The sequence below is a fragment of the Diadema setosum genome, chromosome 3, assembly GCF_964275005.1.
Source record: "Diadema setosum chromosome 3, eeDiaSeto1, whole genome shotgun sequence".
Classification (NCBI taxonomy): domain Eukaryota; kingdom Metazoa; phylum Echinodermata; class Echinoidea; order Diadematoida; family Diadematidae; genus Diadema; species Diadema setosum.
This window is the reverse complement of record NC_092687.1, coordinates 42475306-42498646: the sequence shown is the minus strand read 5'-3', so window position 1 is coordinate 42498646 and position 23341 is coordinate 42475306. Positions and strand designations below refer to the sequence as shown.

At 38.8% G+C, this 23341-nt stretch overlaps 1 protein-coding gene across 1 annotated transcript in view; it reads left to right on the top strand.

Moving 5' to 3' along the window:
* Positions 1–19800, top strand: part of LOC140226395 (mitochondrial potassium channel ATP-binding subunit-like) — a 29405-nt gene extending 9605 nt beyond the window's left edge. Inside the window, 14 exon segments of the mRNA XM_072306870.1 lie at positions 1430–1585; positions 2541–2686; positions 3420–3495; positions 4612–4752; positions 5724–5907; positions 6357–6535; positions 7373–7492; positions 8776–8982; positions 10057–10128; positions 12032–12147; positions 14935–15032; positions 15035–15055; positions 16382–16470; positions 18024–19800. Coding sequence (XP_072162971.1) covers positions 1430–1585; positions 2541–2686; positions 3420–3495; positions 4612–4752; positions 5724–5907; positions 6357–6535; positions 7373–7492; positions 8776–8982; positions 10057–10128; positions 12032–12147; positions 14935–15032; positions 15035–15055; positions 16382–16470; positions 18024–18101 — 1683 coding nt within the window. The 3' untranslated portion in view covers positions 18102–19800.
* The last annotated feature ends 3541 nt before the right edge of the window (positions 19801–23341 follow it).

The following is a 23341-nucleotide window of genomic DNA, read 5'->3' as shown; positions in this document are numbered from 1 at the left end:
AGACCTCTGCCAAGCATGCAGCCCATTTCCACCCGCACTGATTTCCACCCACACCTGCATTATGTGCTGAAAGCCGCCCGATTTCCCAATATAGAAGCCTTTGTTACGTCATAAATCCTCAGCTGCACAGCGCGCCCCGCCCTAGGAGAAACTAGAGCACGCGCTTTAGTGCGCGCATGCAAACCTCAAATACGCGCAGCCTGAACTCCCAAGTTCATTGACCCTACCTGCCAAAATATAAAAAATCCTTCATAAATTCCCAAAAAGTTCTTGGATCACTACCAAAAGTTAGTCGTTTGTTACTTGTGTCATTCTCAACCTTTCCTGCAAGTTTCATCCCAGTGCGATAACTACTTTTTGAGTTATTTTGCACATGGACAAACGAACGAACTAACAAACTAGAAAAGCACTCTGAGAGCGCAGACCTCCGCCAAGCATGCAGCTCATTTCCACCACTGATCTTGTTCTTCTATTATTTCCACCCATACGTACTGCATTGTGTGCAGAATCGCCCGAATCCCAATATAGTTCTAGCCTTGGTTACGTCATAAACTCTCAGCTGCACGGCGCGCCTCGCCCTAACAGAAACTAGAGCACGCACTTTAGTACGCGCATGCAAACCTCAAATGCGCGCAGCCTTGAAGTCGCAAGTTCATTGACCCTACCTGCTAAAATATAAAAAATCCTTCATAAATTCCAAAATAAAAAATTCTGGGATCACTACCAAAAGTTAATCGTTTGGTACTTGTGTCATTCTCAACCTTTCCTGCAAGTTTCATCCCAATCCGTTAACTACTTTTTGAGTTATTTTGCACACGGTCAAACGAACGAACGAATGAACGAACAAACCAACGGTAACGAAAACATAACCTCCCCCCTTGGCGGAGGTAATAAAGAAGGAAGCATCATGGGGTAGTGGTTGATAGGGGTCTTATTTCACCAGGGTGCCACAGCTCTACCAGAGGGCCCTGCCAGTATCCCGGGAACCTGGTATACTAGGCTCTTGGCGTCAACTACAATGTACACAGGAGCCTGGTCTACCATAGGTTCCAAAAATGTAGACAGGAGTGCCTACATTTGTGGCCTAAATACATGTTAATTCGTGTTACGCTGCCCAGAAAAAATATCTTTAGTAGAAAGATTCCAATGTTTCTCTATCAATATCTGTTTTCTTTCTGTGTGAAAACTGCATGTATCGCAGTATTATTTGCCTTTTCTCCAATACATATAGTGTGCACTTGTTATGCTGTAAAGCTTGTATACAGATGTACATAGCAATCAAATTTAAGCTGAGTAACTTTTGATTTTGCTGACCCCAGTATTTGTTAGCCCACAGGTGTACTGCATGTTTCCTCAGTTGTATCTTCATTGTTTCTATTTTGATTCACTTTTGCCCTCAAACATTTTTTCTTTCCGTGGGACTTGACAGAGTGCGATGCTTGCAGCCTTCATCAACATCCAGATTCCAATCCTCCTGGGTGACCTTGTTCAGGTGGTGTCACACTTTACGGCGGAGCACACCAGGAACTACCTCGATGAGGTCATGCGTCCAGCCCTCCGGCTGGTCAGCGCATACGGACTTCAGGTTTGTGTAGGGAAAGTTGGTTATGGATAATATACGTGTGGCACTTTGTAGGTTCTTATCATCCCAGTTTACAATACATATGTGGCCTTACCTCACAAAAAGTTCCATGGGTCAATGATCTTGTTGACTAGGAAAGTCTTTATTTTGGGGTCTGTTTGTTTGTTTGTTTGTTTGTTTTCATATAAATGTTGATGTTCAGTTATGGAATTTTCATTCATTCATTCATTTATTTCCATACGTATATCAAACATAACATCTATAAATATCAAAACACAATTGCCTTGGTACATTTACATTTTGAATGGAGGGATCATAGAAAGCACACAAGAGGCTTGTTGGAAATGATCCCCTAATCTAATCTAACATTAAGTTTGGAAATATAGCAACAAATTGATAGTGGTGTTGCTTAGGTTATTTTTTTCTTTTTCTCTTTTTTTTTGGCCATGATTATGCTTTTTGTCTGACATTTTTCTACGCACGACATAGGCATGTACAATATGTATCTGAGATAAACATGAAACAAAAGAAGTTGTGAGAAAAAAAAATGTTAAAGTCAGTAGAACCACCGATTTGTATTAGTCATGAATAGGGTGTCTCTATGGAATGGTCCAGCTTTGAAGATGTAAACCTTATTAAAAGAATCCTTTCTCCATGCCCTCTGTGGAGTCCATGTGCAGCATGTGTTGTATAAAGATAGAGTCGAAGAGTTTTCATAACCCCGCGACCTCAAAGCCTCATTTTTTTTTTTTAATGTAACCTTCCCAGATTTTGGATTTTTCTTTCACAATGTCAGTGGCTTATAAGCAGCAGCTAATGTATTACATAATCTTAAAGCTTCTCTTTCAATACCAAGTAAACCAACAAAATCTCAGTCGTTGACATTGTGCAGGTTTTGTGATATACATAGCACCACATAATATTTTGTTTGTGCCTTGTAATCTCTATCACCTCAAAGGCTGTCTGCACATCAGGCTACATTGCCATTCTGTCTGCTGTGGGAGAGAGGTTGGCCACTCGGATGAGGACCAGGCTGTTCCAGTCCCTCCTCAAACAAGACATTGCCTTCTTTGATGTGCATCATACAGGGGAACTCGTCAATAGGTGGGACTGTATGGGTACAAAGAGCACAATCCAGTTGGTTCTGAATTTGATGAATAAGGTTTCAGTGACAGATAAGTGTTTTTGTGACATGTTGCTGTGAAAACTGCAAATCAATTTTTTTTTTTTAAATGTGTGCATATCAATCATCTATTTCTCCCTTACTGTTCCGCTTTTTCCTATTGCATAATTTGTCTTTATGTAATCAAAGAAAGAAATAAAGACGAAATTACTGCAGAACTTGTAAGACAGCAAGACATGACGTATGTTTTAATTAATCAACAAAAAAACAAGATTTGTATTGGATTTGCACACGATATCATGAATTTGAGCTATTTTCTGGTTTACATGCATACTGTATTAATATGCGAAACGACGCGGCAAAATCTTTGTGCATTGTGGAATTGTGGCACGATAGGTCGGGGGGGGGGTCAATTTAAACCCCCCCCCCCCAGTTAGAATAGGACAAAACATCAAATGCAAGAATATTGTGCTTCATGGAAATTGAAAAGCTTCTAATGTCTGCTATGCTCTGTCTTTGTAATTCAGACAGCAGGTACATGAACATGTATAACAGAAGATGTCAAACTTTAAATTCTTGTTGTCAGATCACTGTTCAGAGTTTTCCTACCCGTAATGTCTGTAACATCATTGTAGTGTAATGGTATTTAGTGTGAATATCGTTTCTTGCGTGAAAGTTAACTCAATGGCCTGTCTTTTATTGTTGTTGGCTCAGACTGTCAGCGGATGTACAGGACTTCAAAAGTTCCTTCAAGCTGTGCATATCGCAGGGATTACGAGGCACTACTCAGGTAAGGGTGAATGGTGTTAAAGTAATTGCCCACGTGAACTTGTTTTGAGGTGTTTATTATGTAGGAAGTTGACAGTGTTTTGCGGAATGGGTCAAACCTCAGCACGTGGCACTCACCGACTGCATTGTCTGCGCTTTCAGACACTCAAAACATTTTCTTCATTCAGGTATAAGAACAATACTCGCCCAATTACTGTACCTGCTCAACAGCTAAATTACGTCGCCACAGACAAGTGGGGCTACATGTAGTAGCACCTTTCCTGCAGACTTCAGATTTTAGATTTCTGACCACAGTTAGATTTCAAAATAACAACTGTCTCACATTCTACAGAAAGTTATGTTTCTTGATTATCTACTCTCACACTAAGTCACTACCAGTCTCTTACTTATATCATGCCTATTAAAGATGTATTAATACGTATAGAGCTTTAAAGGACAAGTTCACCTTCAGTAACATAAGGATTGAGAGAATGTAGCAATATTAGTAGAACACAGCATTGAACGTTTGAGGAAAATTGGACAATCCGTTCAAAAGTTATGAATTTTTTAAGTTTTTGTGCAGTCACCGCTGGATGAGAAGACTACTGCAGTGTGTGATGTCACATGCGTACAACAATATAAGGAAAATATAAAGAGAATTTCACAAAATTTCATCTTTTGAAAAAAGTACACATTCCCTTGACTCGTTACTGACATATGTTATGGGTAATATTATTCCCATTGCCTTTAGAAAGAGGCAAGTCAAGTGCTCTTTTATTATGCGAAAAAAAGTGAAAATATGTTGACTTTTCTTTACATTTTCTTTATACTGTTGTACTCATATGTATGACATCACAAGCCTTAGTAGTCTCCTCATCCAGCGGTTCCAACACAAAAGTTTTAAAAATTCATAACTTTTGCATCGATTGTCCAGTTTTCCTCAAACTTTCACTGATCTGTTCTACTATTATGGCTGCATTCTCTCAATCCCTATGTTAATGAAGGTGAACTTGTCCTTTAATTATCTATTCTTACACTATTAAGTCACTACCAGTCTCTTACTTGTATCACACCCCAAAGATGTATTAATTATTAGAAATATCTAATGTGGTATCATTTTCTTTTGTTTTATTTCCAGATTGCTGGCTCTGTGCTGTGCATGTACACCCTCTCCCCAAAGCTGACCGGTGTGCTTGTGGTCACTTTGCCGGTCATCGTGTTGGCAGGGGCAGCCATTGGTGCACTGTTGAGGAAGCTGTCGCGAGATGCACAAGAACAGGTAGAAGGTTGATGCCCTCTGAGTCTTAGAATTATCCGCCGCAAAAAGAAATGACAACAACAACAGCAACAAAAACACACACAAAAAGTCTGTACATGTATCAATATACACGTAGCTGTGTGTTGAACAAGTCAAGCTCCACTTCTTTCAGGGTCCCGTTTCATAAAAGTTGTTATCAGTGACAAGTTGTGATAGTTGTTAGAAGCTACTGAAATCCTTGCATCTGATTGGCTGAGAGCAAATATCTCGTAGAAATGTGATAGTTGTCACTGATAACAAGTTTTATGAAACGGGGCCCAGGTGATCTGCCTAATCTCTACTTGTAGTTTGTCATTTTGTGTGAGTAATGCTGTATTCACTGAGCGAATGCAAAAGTTTTCAAGTGGTTTCTGCTTGTTTTCTTAAAATGATTCCTGGCTCTTCTAGCCTGCAATGCTGCAATAGCTCAAAGTGACATCTCTCATTTCATACAGTATGAGCCACACTGGATACTTGGTTTGTTGATACAAGATGTCAGTAGATGCAATTTTTTTTTTGTTCTCAAACTTGCAAGTACAGTGCACTCCAGATATACGGTGATCAAACATGGTTATAAAAAAAAAATTGTTACAGTGAAGTTAAAATTCAGGTCCCCAAATTACATGGATTACATAAATGAATATATTTCTCTCTTTCCTTTATTCGTTCAGCTACATGTATAACCAAATTTTGAGATATCAAAAACAAAACGAAACAAATACTGCTTGTCCCAGAACTTTGCTATGATAACAGGAGTCACCTATACAGCTTTAACATGTGAAAGGTACACAATTCCTGACCGAGCAACCCTCAGAAATCTGTCCAAGAAAGTGTTATAACAAAATCTGTTAGTGGAAATAATTTCTTGCGTCAGAACTGTATCGACCTACATACACATAGCCACAAGATATCATCATGCACGTTTGCTTTGTCTCTTCCCTGTGCTCTCAAAGACATCAAGAGCGATGTCTGTAGCCGACGAAGCTCTGGCCAACATGCGGACCGTGAGGGCGTTTGCCATGGAAGACCAGGAGAGCGCCCTCTTTGTGCAGGAGCTGGACAGTGCGAGGGGTCTTCAGACGAGACTAGGACTCGGCATAGGCCTTTTCCAGGGTGTCAGTAACTTGGCCCTCAACGGTACCCATGTCTCTTTTCTTTCTCCTTTTGTGACCAAATGAAGAATATCTATCCATGCTGATCAAATGTGACCCTGCATCCCAAACCCAACAAAAAGTCGCCAAACAAAAAAAAAAAATAGATAACGACAAATCTTAGTTAAAAGAGTAGACTCTAAGCTTTAAAATGGTGTATAACTCAATTCAAATATACTCTCTCCTAATTAAGCCTATCCTACTATTGGAAAGAAAGCACATACTCTGGAAAGAGTGAACTGAGAAAAAAGCTCTGAAATACGGGGTCCGTTCACTAGACAAGCACTTCATCTTTTTAATACAAAGCCGTGCTAGCTGTTCTATGCACCGAGTCTGGCATTGCGCAATTGCATGCACAAACTTCAGTCGTTCGGGAGTTTACGTACCATTAGGGATGACGATCGACTTTAAAGTCTCTTTTATTCCAACCCTCAGGTCTGGTCTTGGGAGTTGTGTACTTTGGAGGCTACTTGATGTCCACCAGTGAGATTCAGGCCGGTCAGCTCATGTCCTTCCTGGTGGCAGCCCAAAATGTCCAGCGGTCACTGGCAGCCATCTCAATTCTCTTCGGCCAGGCGGTCAGGGGCGTGAGTGCAGCTGCTCGTGTCATGGAGGTTGGTCAACATCATGCTTCCATTCCTTTATTGTTTGTGTAATATCATCCCAACCTTTGATTTTGGAGGCGGATCTTAGTTAGGTTTCTTGCGTATCCACTGATAAAAATTATTTAACTTTTTCACTGAGCACTTTATTACAGCTAGGCGCTAGTTACACTTGCGTTTTTTAATGCATTTTGTTTTTTATGCAAGTGCATTATTAAACATGAACTTTGAAGCTTTCGCATTGAGAGTGCAAGCTTTGAGACCTATGTGTGGTTTGACCGCCGAGGTACCAAGAAACAGAGCACTCACCATTGTCAGCATTTCGAATCCTGATTAAATGTAAAACCAGAAATTGTGTGCTGTTTTATTTTGTGAATTTCCTAGAGAGCCAAGATTCGTGACATTACAATGCATGCAAAAGTTTTTTTTCTACACTATATTTATTGAATGGCAGGGGCAATACGCAAAATTTTTGTGCCGCAAAAAAGGCTGCGTGGGCCAATTCGGGAAAATTTCTTGCCACAAAAATGTCTTACTTTACATTATGCTCTTCACCAATACATCTCAACTGCCATCATGATTATACAATCATTGGTTGGCTGTGATGTGAACCCAGCCTGACATAAACCTATAATCGTAACCAGTGGCGGATCCAGAGGGGGGCGCAACCGGCGCATGCCCCCCCCCCTTTATTTTCGTTAAAAACAAAGAAAATAAAAAAAATGAAATGAAACCCGAAAGTGGCACCAGAAATATTAGTCATATTACCTTTATCACCCCCTTTACGGAATTCCTGGATCCGCCCCTGGTATTGTTTCTACTTTTTCGTTTGTGTTTTTATTTTTACAGTACATTAACCTGGAACCAAGCATACCCCTGAAAGGAGGGCAGTGCATACCCTACCACAGTCTCTATGCCAATGTGGAGTTTGAGGGTGTGTCCTTCAGCTACCCATCCAGACCAGAGCAGGTTAGAACTCAACAATTAATTCATGTTTATTACCTGTCTGACTGATATTTAGCATGATCATGAGTATGTGTGCACAGAAGTTATGTGTAATAGTAATAACTGAACAACGAACAAGGCAGCTGGATAACGAACAGCAAGTTCCTCGCAAATAAAAGAAATTAACCTGTTGAGGACAAGTCCCAAGTATACTTGGGCAAGTGTCTATGGGAAAGGTGTGTTGTAGCAAAATCTTACCTTCCTCAATGGGTTAAACCATGTACAAGTACTCAAATGCGAAAGAAGTAACAACAAAAAAGAAGAAATATTATAATTGCATTAATTCAATTTCACATTGTAAACACATGAAATGAGCAACATTAGTGCAAGAAAAAAGTTTATTGACATACATTGTAAGACTTACATCACAGCAAAACTTAGGATTATGGAACTCTGCAACTTTTTTTGTTGCGTGTCGGGTATAAACATTTTAATGAAAAGTTACATACCTTTCAATATTAAAACAGAATGTTCTCTAAAAACTATGCATTGCGGTCTCAGAATAACGCCGCTCGCAGCAAGTTTACACTTTGGCACACAAAGAGGTTAGCAGTGTAGAGGCTTTGCAACTGATTGACAAATTGCCCTATATCGACGTAAATAAGCACTGAATTCAGTGCTTATTTACGTCAATGTAGGGCAATTTGTCAATCAGTTGCAATGAAAACTTCTCGGCGGAAGAATTTCATGAATTTGAATTAATTACGCAGTACCCGCTGCATGCTATAAGGACTAGAACCAACACTTGCTGTTGGACAGAAGCTTGGTGGTCTAGTGGAGATGATGCCTGTCTGGAGATCAGGAGGTCGTAGGTTTGAATCCTGCTCGAGTATGTATGCACATGATTTTTTTATCATGGCTACTACTAAACCACTGATCAATTCAGTGCTTATATATGTCGATGTAGGGCAATTTGTCAATCAGTTGCAGTGAAAACATCTCGATGGAAGAATTTCATGAATTTGAATGAAGAGGCTTTGACAATTTCTGCAATGTAACAAAGATATGTTTGAAGAACGAAATGAAAGGTTGTTTTATTTTCTGCTCCCTGTGAAAAAATATAGATGAAGAATAATTTAAATGAAAATGCACAGCACAAAACCGCAAATATGTAATTTCTTGGAGCTTGTTGATCAAAAGAATTTCTCTATTCGTCTTATCAATAAATAATATTCCTAGTGTGGCCTCAGGAGAGAGTAGAGTGTTTTGACCACCTCACACGTTTCCTGTTTCTAAATATTTCCCAGACCGTTCTCGAAGATTTCAGCCTGAGCCTTCCCCGGGGGAAAGTGATCGCCGTTTGCGGCCCGTCGGGGGCGGGGAAGTCGACGATCACGGCGCTGATGGAGCGCTTCTACGACGTGTCCTCGGGCAGCATTCGACTGGACGGGACTGATCTCAGGGAGTTTGACCCCAGCTGGCTGAGGGGCCGGACCATAGGATACATCAATCAAGTTAGTTACAAGCGTAGCACATTTCTCACATGCTTGACAAACTTTGAGAGCGGTAATTTTCGGCGAGAGTAATTTTTCCGCTCTCGGCCAGGTATGATGAATTCTGCTTGTTTTTGTTCACGACTTTGTGGACAGTTATGCCAGTTGAGAGTGAGCTCAGCAAACAGCTCTCTCTGCTACCACTGAAGTTAATTTCAATTTTGACCTGCTAATGCTGTAGTGACCAATACTCTGTCTGTATCGTGACAGCAAATTCAGTCAATATCTACCTCAAAGGGAAGGCACAGTTTCGGTTGAGATGGAACTGCAGGTTTTCAGTGTTTTTCTATGATGATTTTTTTTTTTTCATTTAAGTTGGTGAGAAAACCCTTATGAAATATGAAAGAGCAGATGATTCCCAGAGGAATTCAAAGTTTACTCGATGAAAATTGGTTTTCAAATGGCCGAGATATCCAAAAAACAAAGCAATCTTAATTAAAGGTGGGACCCGTCTTTTATTAAGACCTTTTTTTTTCTTATGTCAGCCATTTCATTTTAACAACTAGATTGAGAGATCAGATTAAGAGCAAAATGTACATGATGATATACACACGATAACTAGCTGCAGCTAGCTTGCACTAGCCACTGCACTGCACTGCACTGCACTGAAGCACACGCTATTGCTAGCACAGCATACCATGCATGCATAGTATAACAGGCAGTGGCATGGGAATGACTATGTACACGCACACACAATGCATGCATTTCTCTGCGGCTGTCCTCGAGTGGACGTGAGGTGGCGCTACACAACGTGGTACCCCGGGGTAATGCGTGATGCATCACATGACAAATAATGGTATATACTTGAACAAAAATACATGACAACATGCGAGGATGTATTCTGCAGTACTAATGTTGCATAAAACATTAAGTACATTGTCTGTCAACAAGTTTGTTTTTTTTTTTCACTCTTTTCTGTTGCATAATATATATCTGTCTTCCTTAATATCATTTTAGTATTATCACTGTGGATAAGCCTTTTTGAAGTCATATCTTTCTTTCTCTTTGTTTTTTTCTGTTGTTATAATACACCAGGAGCCAACCCTTTTTGCGACATCCATTCGAGAGAACATCCGGTACGGAAACCCAGAAGCATCAGATCAAGAGGTAACGTTGAGGGCTTGTGCAAATCCAAGAAGCCCAATTGCATACAGTATGTCCCCCCAAAAAAATTACAGTCAGATTTTTGCATTGATAACTTTTCAATATGATTAAACTGTCTGATTTTTATTTCAGGGTCTAAAAATGTAACATCTTACCTATCTGTATTTTGCAGAAAACCCTATTCAATTTTTAAGTGGTCGTAGGAAAAGGTGAATCGTTGTGAAGCATGTCATGGATGTGATTCTTCCAAGTTTAGCACTTGGATGCTCTTTGAACTGTATATTAATGTATGAACACAATGGACGGAACTTGGATGGAAGGGATTCCTGACATGCTCTACAAAAATACTCATTTCTCTTTGACCACTGAAGCAAATCGGATGGAGTTTTCTGCAAGATGTGGGTAACAAGTTATAGTTTCATACTCTGAAATTGTATTTGGATTGATTCGCTATTTCTAAAGATATCATTGCGGAGGGTCCCATTATACTTTTTCATATTTTTGACATACGGTACAGTACACAACTTTAGATACACTTCTGTCATGGTTCTCAGCTTCTGCAGTGTACTATTAATCGCAGTAAGCGTCAACTTCAAGTCCACCTTCAGAAATAAATTTCATAATTGAAAACGTAAACTTTATGTCAGTAACAATTCTGTGTAAGATTCTTATTTTCCTTAATATCTTAACCCTTTGAGGATGGACTGATGTTGCTGTAAGACACTAGACACTTCCCTGAGTATATTCAGGACTAGTCTTCAACAGGTTAATTGTATGGACCATACAGTGCCAAAAGTCAAAGTCTGGCAGACATAATTATGCTAGTGTTAAAGGATGGAATGCTTTAAAAGCATTCCATTCTTTCAAATTCATGAAATTCTTCCGTCGAGATGTTTTCATTGCAAGTGATTGACAAATTGCCCTACATCGACGTAAATAACATCTCGATGGAAGAATTTCATGAATTTGAATAACAAAGCAGTACCCGCTGCATGCTATAAGGATTAGAACCAACACTTGCTGTCGGGCGAAAGCTCGGTGGTCTAGTGGAGATGACGCCTGTCCGGTGATCAGGAGGTCGTAGGTTCGAATCCTGCTCGAGTATGTACGCCCATGATTTTTTTATCATGGCTACTACTAAAAACACTGATCAATTCAGTGCTTATTTACGTCGATGTAGGGCAATTTGTCAATCACTTGCAATTCCATTCTTTATTAAACACTACTATTGAAAAGAAACCAAACAGAAAAGGAGAAATCCTCTCCCCGTTCCATACAGAAACCTGGTGGCCTCTATTGTAGCTCTATGGGGATTCAGAAGTCAGTACAGAATGGGTTAAGTGGCAATGGTTGTCTTTTCATATACTCCTAATTACCTCCGCCAAGGAAGGAAGTTATGTTTTCGTTACCATTGGTCGGTTTGTTTGTTTATTTGTTTGTCCGTGTGAAAAATAGACTCAAAAAGTAATTAACGGATTTGGATGAAACTTGCAGGAAAAGTTGAGAATGACACAAGTAACAAATGATTAAATTTTGGTAGTGATCTGAGATTTTTGGGGAATTTATGAAGGATTTGTGATATATTGACAGGTAGGGTCAATGAACTTGGGAGTTCAAGCTGCGCATTTTTCAGGTTTTCAAATGCGCACTAAAGTGCAGCTGAGGGTTTATGACGTAACAAAGGCTTCTACGGTATATTGGGAAATCTGGTGATTTTTCAGCATGTATATCTATAGGTGGAGATCACTGATCTCTATGGAAGAGCCCAAAGAGCTTTTCCCCAGTAGTGGAGAGGAGAAAAATCTCTTTGGGAAGAGCAAGATCATCGGTGGAAAGTAGCTGCTTGGCGGAGGTCTGCGCTCTCAGAGTGCTTTTCTAGTTTTTCTCTTGTTTATAATCTTTGTAGGTAGAGGAGGCAGCGAGACTGGCGAATGCTCACAACTTCATCACAGAGTTCCCACTGGGCTATGACACCGTGCTGGGTGAGAGAGGAGCAACAGTCTCTGGCGGTCAGAAACAGAGGTGAGACTCATCTACTCTGTCCCTGACTCTACCAATGCACCTGTCTACAAATTTTAGCTTGTTTTAACCCCTTGCTTACTGGCGGCAATCCTGCAATATTTTTTACCACATAGGGATTTACAATTATATGTCAAATTGGGTTAATAATTGGAAGAATCGTGATCACCTACATGTACTATTCAAAACTTGAGCCTAATGTGGAACAGAGCATGTGTGCAATGAGGAAAAGAATTTTGTTCTATGTTTGTTTGTTTTTTTAACACTTAATTGTCCCCGCCGAACGAGTTCGAGCAGGGGACTATGAAACGGGCTCCGTACGTGTGTGTGTCCATGTGTCCGTCCGTGCGTCCGTGTGTCCGTCCGTGCGTCCGTGTGTCCGTCCGTGCGTCCGTGCGTCCGTGTGTGATCAAAATGTTCAAAATGCTACTCCTTCGCCATTTCTAACCCGATTTTGATTCTGTTTGCTTTATATGATAGCACTACATGAGAGCTTTGAAACTTCTATACAGAATTTCAGTTGTGACCTTTGACCTTGACCTTTGACCTATATTGTACATTTTGCTTCAAAATGCTACTCCTTCGCCATTTCTAACCCAATTTTGATTCCGTTTGCTTTATATGATGGCACTAGGTGAGGGCTTCAAAACTTCTACACGGAACTTTGACCTTTGACTTCTTTGACCTTTGACCTTGATTTTTGACCTATATTGTACATTGCCTACAAAATGCTACTCCTTCGCCATTTCTAACCCGATTTCGATTCCGTTTGCTTTATGTGATGGCACTAGGTGAGGGCTTCAAAACTGCTACACAGAATTATGACCTTTGACTTCTTTGACCTTTGACCTTGATTTTTGACCTATATTGTACATTTTGCTACAAATGCTACTCCTTCGCCATTTGTAACCCGATTTCAATTCCGTTTGCTTTAAGTGATGGCACTAGGTGAGGGCTTCAAAACTTCTACACAGAATTTTGACCTTTGACTTCTTTGACCTCTGACCTTGATTTTTGACCTGTATTGTACATATTACTACCAAATGCTACTCCTTCGCCATTTCTAACCCGATTTCGATTCCGTTTGCTTTATGTGATGGCACTAGGTGAGGGCTTCAAAACTTCTACACAGAATTATGACCTTTGACTTCTTTGACCTTTGACCTTGAGTTTTTACCTACATTGTACATTGGCTACAAAATGCTACTCCTTCCCCATTTCTAACCCGATTTCGATTCCGTTTGCCTTATGTGATGGCACTAGGTGAGGGCTTCAAAATTTTGACCTTTGACTTCTTTGACCTTTGACCTTGATCTTTTTACCTATATTGTACATTGTGCTACTAAATGCTACTTCCGGCGGGGACATATATTACGCACCGCGTAATTTCTACTTTTCCTTGTTTGTTATACATCTAAGATGACCTGTTTGATTATGCAATGAATAGGTTGATTAACTGATGAACCAAGGTGTTCTCAAAAATACTATACAAATACGATTTGTAGTGAATGGTCACGAGTGCCATTGTACAAGATTTTGCACAAGGTGAAAGGTAGAGGCGCTCTATTCAGTGAGGCAAAGCCGACTTGAATAGTGCGCCTCATCTTTCACCGAGTGCAGAATCTTGTTCCATTGCACGAGTAAAGACCATGCACTATTTGTTTTATACAACACTCGGAACGTCAGCAGATGGTCCACACAGATTCTTGAACTTAGCACAGAAATGGCAACCATTTTCGAGGAAAGACGAATGAGTAGCCGCTTTAATAGGCATAGTCACCATGTGCGTACACGAAGCTGATCGGTTGAAGCTCATGCTTGTAATTATTGAGTTCATGCGGCAAATGTTTGTTTATTGTGACATCAGAGCTGTGCAATGAAACAAAAACTTGGAGATCAATTGTGAGTTATAACACGGTAGTCAAGGGAAATGGGTGACGTCAGCCATACGCTATCCATTTTTGCTCATATAAAATTGCACTGCTGACAGCCACAGTGTGCGATGGAGCTTTTAACTATTTACATGTCACGTAATGGGCAATCAACCAATCGGATAGCTACATTCTAATTAGGTGTTGTATAAATGTATGTAGTGCACACTTCTGACTCAAACAGGCTTCATCATACAGTCTTGGTTAAATACCCAAATTTCTTTTGAATATGTGGGACCAACTGAGTGTTCTTGGAATTCACACACTTTTGCTCCGTGCAGGATGTATAGCTCAGGAGGAAACCGGATGTGTTTTTTTATATCATTACAGTACACAAATCTCTTTAAAGGTGCATAGTCCCGGTAGTGTAGAGGGCGCTGTTGATGATACTGCCGATCACCGTTAGCATTGATACGAAGATTTGCCGAAGTTGAACTGTCATCAAGAGTAAAGCGCATAGGTGTTGCTTGATAACATTGCCTTCGTTGTCTTCTCTGCGCATCACGCAGTCTGTAGTAATGCCAGGGTGCTACATGTATGTGCTTCTTATTATGATATCACAAAAGAAGTTTGCTAACGCTGTCATCCCCGTCAGCCGAATCATGAGCCGAACTGTGATCGGACCACTGACTACAGTGGATCGGACTCCTTCGGACTCGGTGAAGTGGGCCACAGCGTAAGCGCCAAAGAGGAGTCGATAGCATAGGTCTCTATAGGAAACTTGCGCCGTGCGCCCGTGTAGGCATTTGACTAAAACACCGGGACCATGTACCTTTAATAGAGTGAAATGAAAAATTGATTAGAAAGCTAGTAATACTAGCTGTGTTTATATACCCCATCTCTCTATTATGAACCACAGAATTGCAATAGCTAGAGCCCTGGTTAAGAAGCCCTCCATTCTGATTCTGGACGAGGCGACCAGCGCTCTTGATGCAGAGTCGGAGAGACTGGTGCAGGAGATATCAACTCTGTTTCGAGAGGTCAGCAAACTTTCCTTTCCACTTTCACACATGTACACATTATGATGTAAACAGATAGCAGCGGATATGTTGGTTATATTATGTATTTAAAGTATCAGATGGTTACCCTGTCCAGGTTAATGGAACATACAGCTTGTAGGATCAGACTCGAGTGTAAGGTGCATCAAATCTACCTTGACTGCTTGCCCAAAGCAGCTACGTAAAACTCAAGGTTGGTCAGGTAAAATGCATTATTCAAAAACCTGTTTGGACAAGTATAAAAAAGTATCTTTCTTTATACGTAATGCCCTACTGCCTATGACTTTTTATGAAAGAGAAGAAGGAAAGAAAGGTCAAGGGTCAGTGGTAATCATAGATTCCAAGAGCTTTCTGTGTAGGCATCATGTCCCCTTCACCATGCTTCATTGTGCATTTAGCAGACCATTGAGTTTGTCTTGACCTGTTGAGGATGAGTCCCGAGTTTACTCACGCAGGTGTCTATGGGAAATGCATGTTTGCAGCAAAATCAGGCCGTTTTCAACGGGTTAAACTGTGATCACAAAAGGGAATGTCTGTTTCATGCAATGATAAGCACAACACAATATTAACAGAGTTTTAATAACTTTGTTTTTCTCCAGTACTTACTCTCTTGGTATGTATTGATTTATACTTCATGATCCTGATTTTCGCTTGGACTTTAACCTGTTGAAGACTAGTCTGGAGTATTCTTGGGCAGGTGTCTATGGGAAACATGTGTTATAGCAAAATCAGTTTGTTCTTAAGGGGTTAAATATGGGAATGTTTCATAAACATAAAAGTATGATGATTGCAATGAAAGATGAAGAAAACATGCATTTTTGACATCATAGCAACATGTTTATACTGTATGCCATCTATTTCGTTTCATCTCTTTCCCACATATTCGGTGAATCAAAACTTGTTGCTTTCAAGATAAAAAATTTGCGGCAACTGAATGACGAATGAGTATATTTCCTATAAATCAAGAAGAAAATTCACAATATTCCACGGTACGGATGACATACAATTCATTTCTCTCATGGAAGGTAATAATTTCACGAAAAATTGACACACTGCAAAATACAATCAACTCCATGTAGGTTGATCTTGATAGCACTGAGAAAGTACATCGCTTAAAATAGGCAGTATTCGACTTCAGTGCAGACAGCGGAGTAACACATGCATTGAAGGCTATCAGGATAGATTTGGACTTTTTATTTTCATTGATGTAGCCAATTATTCAATGTTTGCACCCGTAGACTTGCCTGTAGTTGATTGTATGAATATGCTACATACATGTTGAGATGGTTTGTGTTTTGTGGCTTACAGGTAGAACTGTTCTTGTTATTGCCCACCGACTGAGCACCATTCAGAATGCAGATGTGATAGCTGTGCTTGCTAACGGGAGGATTCAAGAAGTGAGTGCGCCCTCATGTGTCAGACATACTGAATATTCAAATGGCAAAGTGAGCATGTCATCTCCTCACAAGTTGCCATGTAGTTTGTACAATTTTTTTTTTTTTTAATTTCCAGTTTATCATTCAAATGCAATAATGCCCAAGGCTCAAATCTTGATACATCTAACTGATCACTATTTTGAAGTCATTAATGTAATAACATCATGTTTCAGACTTCAATGACAGAAACATTGAATTTTTGTCATTTTTTGTATACTATATGTATCAATGGAAAATTGTGAGGTTATGACACGGTCAGCTCACTCATTTGCATATTCATATCCACTGTACAAGAACTGTTTTGCAGAAATTAGCAAAACTTCAAAATTTCATAACTTCCATATTTTTTGTCCGATTCCAGTCAAATCTTTACTGTTGAATTTGTGAGATTTTACTCTTTTTTATAATAGACTAACTTATTTTTGGACTGGATTTCCCCCTTTAACCCGTTGAGTATATTAAAGTCCCGAGTATTAATACTTGGGCTGGTTTCTATGGGAAATGCGTGTTTGAAGGAAAATCAAACAATCCTCGACGGGTCCATAAACAATGTGAAGCATTTCATGCCTTTGGTGCTCAAAACAAGTCATGTATGTGCCTATGGAATGTGCTATTAAAGTCTCAACTGGAGGAGTGCTCCGGCATATGGAAATGCCTGGGTGGGGCGATAGGACGAAGAAAAAAAAAATGCATACTCTATATACGCTTATTCTTCTCCTGTCCTCCTAGCCTTTCTCTTCCCTCTTCATTGTAATTTCAATGCAATATTTTAAATTTTTTGTATTAAATGTATGTATTTTATGTGTGTATGGTATAAAACTCATGTTAAGTTATTTTCATTATTTATATTCTTTCATTTATGCACCTTTATCTTTACGTATGTCCGAAAACAAATTTTATGTATATATTTTATACATGACAGTAAATTATCTTGAATCTTGAATCTTGAATCTTCTTTTCAGATCGGCATAAAAAAACGATAGAAACTGATTTGATGAATTGCGCACAAGAACCTAATAAAGTTGATGCCCTGTGTGTCTTAATTTGTTACTTTGTGTTTAGCTGTGTACAGACAGTGGGCTTATTCTATTCCCATAGCCAGGGAATAGATTTAGATGGAGAACTAAATACTGCTGATTCAAAATTGTTTTAATTATCTGCAGTCATGTTCATTCAGTTTTGTTTTGTTCTTCTTATCTTTGGGAGATTTCTGATACAGAACACTCCCATTATAACAAACACGGTTATAACGAAATAACAGTTACAACGAATTCAAAATTTGGGTCGCAAAGTTATCTACTCTGTGTATTTTTATTGTTCGGTTATCACGAAATTTGGATGTAGCTAAAGAAAACTGCCGGTCCCGAGGACTTCGTCACAACGGGAGTTCACTGTATTATAATTCGTGATTGTCTCTTATTTTTCTGTTTGTTTTTGTTGTTTGTATTTTCTTTCATACTAACGTGTATTTAGTTCACTGGATTCTTTTATTTTATTTTATTTTCCTTGAACAGATTGGCACTCACTCAGAGCTCATGCAAAAGAGAGGAATGTACTCTGAGCTGGTTCGACGACAGACGTCTCAGGAATAATGCAGCTTTCAGGGAATACCACTGCAAGCCCCGTGGGCTGTACACTTCAACTTGCTTTCCCCTCTTTTGCCACTGAGCATAATGTACACACGATATATGTGTCCACTACCAACAAACTACTTTGTACCCATTTTGTATTGTTTTGGGGTTTTTTTTCGGCAAGAAGTTTATACCTGCCCCAAACCGATTGACAAATCGCCAAAGGCCACAGTACAATGAACACTTTTCTCGCAATTTCGTTGGTCTCACATATAGCTTCCATTTTATGTGGTGCTCGACTAGCAAGTGGTGTTCCCTACTGAATTTGTGTGTAAATTTTAAGTTTCTGTCACTATTTTGTATGCAAAAGTCATGTCTTTTTTACAATGATGTAGTTCCTTGTCATTTGTAAGACAGCACTAACAGATTTGTCATACAATTTACATCAAAACAAAGCTTGGCGTTTTCTCTACAACTTTGCTCATTACAGGTTCAGCTAAACGCAATTGTATAAAAGTTACATGGATTTGAAAAATAGAATGTTTTCCCAAACCATGACATCAGTGGTGTCTCAGAATAATGTGGCACACAGGGGGTTTACACCACGGCACATAAAGAGTTAATACCAATTGAACAAACATGTCATCCTAAAGGTAATCGCCCGGTGACCTTCTCTGGAAACAAGAGGGGGATTAATACAAAAAAAAAGGAAACTTTGACTTGGACTGAAGTAACTATATTTTTTAGCATACCCGTGTTGCAATTAATTGGCAAAAACTATTAGTAAGTGGAACATTTTCTGCCAAGTGATTTTGGTTGTCTGTTTCTGGATACACTGTAGGGACAGTAGTTTTACCAAATAACAGTACACCTTCAAAATTCTAGATTTCACTTGAGCTACTTGTACTTATCGTACTTCCTAGCTGGTTTATGAATATTTGTTAAATTTTGCAAAAAAGGTATGCCTTATCTGGGTTCTCTGTGATTTGTTGTTTTTGTTTTCAAACATAGGGAAAGTGCAATGTAGTTCACTCAGTTTCTCTGTGGAAGACAAAATACACATTCAAGCAGTGTCCATGACATTCAGGTAATACAGTGTACTGCAAGCTCAGGAACACTATGTATACAATGTATAAACCCACATTTTCATTGTGCAGATTTTAGGTTTCACATTCTTCGTCAAGCCTAGGAAAGCTTTTATGACATACATGTATTTGAATTGTGCATATTATTATGATCTTTCAGCGTACAGTGTATGTTCAGTGTCATTGTGTGTGGAAAGCACTACCTCAAAAGCATTGTGAATGTATGAATTTAATCCTTTTGTCTGCCTAGATCAAAAAGTTTTTATGTTCAAAAAAATGCTCAGTAGATTACAATGGAATCTTATATCTTAAACATGGTCGGATATAGGATAAACAACCTGATAAAATGAGGTCATTTTACAGGTTTTATTACTTTTATATAATCTTGTTCTTTTATCACTGACATGATGAGATGAATGATTTTAATGATATCCAGTGTGGTCCCAAGCAGCTTCACTGTAACAAGGTTCCAATGTATCAAAATTTGTATTGCACAAGAACAAGAGCATTTCATCTCTGACTTACTGCTAGACTGCAGGCTATATTTCTGTAATGTGATCAGTCTTGAAAGAAGACTATCTTCTTTTGATATCTACACTGTATGCTGCTGTGTGGCATTCTTAACCTGTTTTATAGTTTGTGTATTTACAATTATTATTTTTTTTTTTGGGGGGGGGGGAGGGGGGGAGGGGGGCTAGAGGATGTCTGCATGCAAGTGAATTAGGAGTAGGTGAAATTGAATGCTGCTAGATTTACAGCATGTGTTTTAATTAGATAATGTTTAGGGATGGTGCATTAATACAATTTTTGTGCATTTCTGAATTCCCATAGACACCTGCCTCAGTGTACTCGGAACTCATCCTCAACGGGTCAAAGTTAATGATGGACGGATTGATGTTTCATAAGATTAAATACTTTAATTGTAATGTGGTTGCGGCAGGCGTGCACATATTAGTGATGAAAAATTAACCTCATCAGTAAATTTAATGCTTGTTTATTGAATGTAGACTGCATTGGGAGATATTTTTTTGCAAAATCTATTTCCAAGATGATCATACATCTGAGTGTACTGCTGAGCATTTTCCTACCACATTCTTCTTTGATACCCAAATCCTTGAGCACGTTTTGCTGGCAAAACAATGTACCTTATGACCTTGTTAGCCAACCGTATTTTTAAAGTTGAACCTACATTGAAGTCTTTCTTTAAATCTGCGTAAATCCATACCCCCAACACTGCTCAATGTGAACACGGGTAATTCTACGCTTTTTTAGTTGTCCACAGTTTTACAGGAGGGAGGTGCCCTAGAAACAGCTACCAAGATTTGCGGGTGTATATCTCTTTGGTTGGTCCATTGGTAGGAATTGGAACTCGCCCTCAATATTTTCCGCTTTCCGGGAAAGATGTATGTACATGTATTCAAGAATGTTTATTCTTAATGCTGGCAATTCTACATGCAGTGTACAGTGTAACCTTGTAATAACAAGGTGTGTTATCCCAAGATACCTGATACAGTGTTACAGCAAGGTTGTTGTGTAGAGCTGTACGTGTAGGTCCCATCCCTTTGATATTTTGATTTTATCCCTATATAATGTAATACCTAATGCAGTGAGAACATTTTAATTGACTAGCAGCTTGCTTTTATAAGGTTCCCCTTTTTTACTACTCAGATATGTCCTTAATGTTAAAGAAGAGTTGTTTATTGTCCACACATACTTTATCTGCTTTTGAAATGTAATGTTATTATTGGCATTGATCATTGCAATAAATGCTTGAAACTGTTTTATACAATGATATGCATGTGTACAAGATGAATATCGGAACTGTATTATCACCTGCTTCATTCAAATTTCTGTTGTGAAAGGAAACCCAAACCCAAAGAGGAATGTGGATTGAGAGTGAAAGCAGCAATATTTGTAGAACACATCAGTGAAAGTTTGAGGAAAATCAATCAATGCAAAAGTTATGAATTTTTTAAAGTTTTGGTGTTGGAACCACTGGATGAGGAGACTATTAGAGGTTATGGCGTATACATGTATATGGACAACAATATAAAGAAAATAAAGAAAATTCAACAAAAATCCGCTTTTCAAGCATAATGAAAGAGCACTTGACTAACCACTTTCAGAAAGAAGGGGGAATAATAAATGTCGGTATCAACTTGATGGAATGTGTAATTTTCATGAAAAATGTATTTTCTCTTATATTGTTGTCCACACATACCTCATAATCTCTGGTAGTTTCCTCATCCAGCAGTTCCAACACCAAAAAAACTTAGGAAGGGGGCGGGAGTATGCAAATTTCTGACTTAGGAAGAAGTTGGTATTCTAGAATGCACTTACGAAAGGATTTTAGGAAAAACTCCACCCCTGTCCTAAGTACGTTGTTAGGAATAGCAAGCTGCAGACATTGTGATAGGTGCTCTTGTCATTCACTGCGCGCACATGTACTTTGATGCGCGAAATGAGCGTGAGAGAGGGGACATGCAGCGCACACGTGTATTTCATCCTACATTGTACGTCATAGTAATATGCGATTGCCATTGGTTGGTTCCTTATTATAAGGCATTTCGTATTGCCTTAAGAAAGGACGTGGGCGGGGATAAGGATGGCCTAATTTGCATTAAGAAGTGCCTAGGAAGAAATTTCAGAATACCAATTTTGTCTTTCCTAGGCACTTCCTATTAAAGGGAAGGTAAACCCAAAGAGCAATGTGGATTGAGTGAAAGCAGCAACATTAGTAGAACACATCAGTGAAAGTTTGAGAAAAATCGGACAATCGATGCAAAAGTTATGAATTTTTAAAGTTTTGGTGTTGGAACCGCTGGATGAGGAGACTACTAGAGGATATGACGTATGAGTGGACAACAATACAAAGAAAATATAAAGGATATTCAACAAAAATTCACTTTTCTAGAATTATGAAAGAGCAGTGGACCAAACGCTTTCAGAAAGCAGGGGGAATAATTGCTACCCTTAACATATGTCAATATCAAGTTGATCAATTTGTAATTTTCGTGAAAAATGGATGTTTGTAGTATTTTCTTTATATTTTCTTGATATTGTAGTCCACTCATATGTCATAACCTCTAGTAGTCTCCTCATCCAGCGGTTCCAACACCAAAACTTTAAAAATTCATAACTTTTGCATCGATTGTCCGATTTTCTTCAAACTTTCACTGATGTGTTCTATTAATGTTGCTGCTTTCACTCAATCCACATTGTTCTTGGGGTTTATCTTCCCTTTAAAGTTCCTGACATAGGAAGAAACTTAGGAAGAAACTTATGAAGATTTTCAGAATACCACCCTTGGTATGGTTTTTGTTGTTAGTTTGTTATAACAACCCTTCAGAATGGTTTGTATATTTATGTTTGAATGTTTTTTTTTTTTATGTTCTGTATTTCTTGTATTTTTTTTTTTTCTGCCCTTAACTAAAAGATGTTTGACAACTTGTTGGTTTTGTCAGGGTTTATAACAACTAAATCAAATAAATGACTTACAAATGTAATAATGAGAGCCCAATTTCGTTCATTTGACTCCCACTTCATTGAATCAAAACAGACGCAAGATTGGAAGGTATAAATGTAGTCCAGATACCACTTGTTTTTAATCCAGTAGAATCCATCACAAAATGTAATGCACTTGAGGGGTAAACAAAGTTTCCAAACGATGGTATCATTTGACATCATAAATATTACGCTACCATACTCCATTGAAAAATGAAGTTAACACGTCATGTAAAACAATAAAACAAAACAAAAAAAACATGAACGAACATTAAAAATCAAAAAAAAAAAAAAAAAAAAAAACACCTTTACAAGTCGACCTCACCCCAAGCAGAACAAAACAGTAGGTACATAGTAAACATGGAAATTGGTTTGGCTGAACTGAAATGCTCACCCCAAGGTTTGACTGAGCAAAGCTTCACTTTACCCATTCCATACTGAATTCTGAAATGTCCTGAGACTTAAAGGGGACCTCTGGATGATTTTCAGACTTTTACATTTGAACAACTATAAATTAGTCAAACTGAGTACAGAGTTTCAGAATTTATAGTGATTGGGATAAGGAATAAAAATGTTTTCAAAATTTACAACAAATTGCAATGAACAAGGATAATGACATGACAGCCTCACCATAAGAATGCACGAGTTCGGGCTCGAGGAAGCAGAACAAAA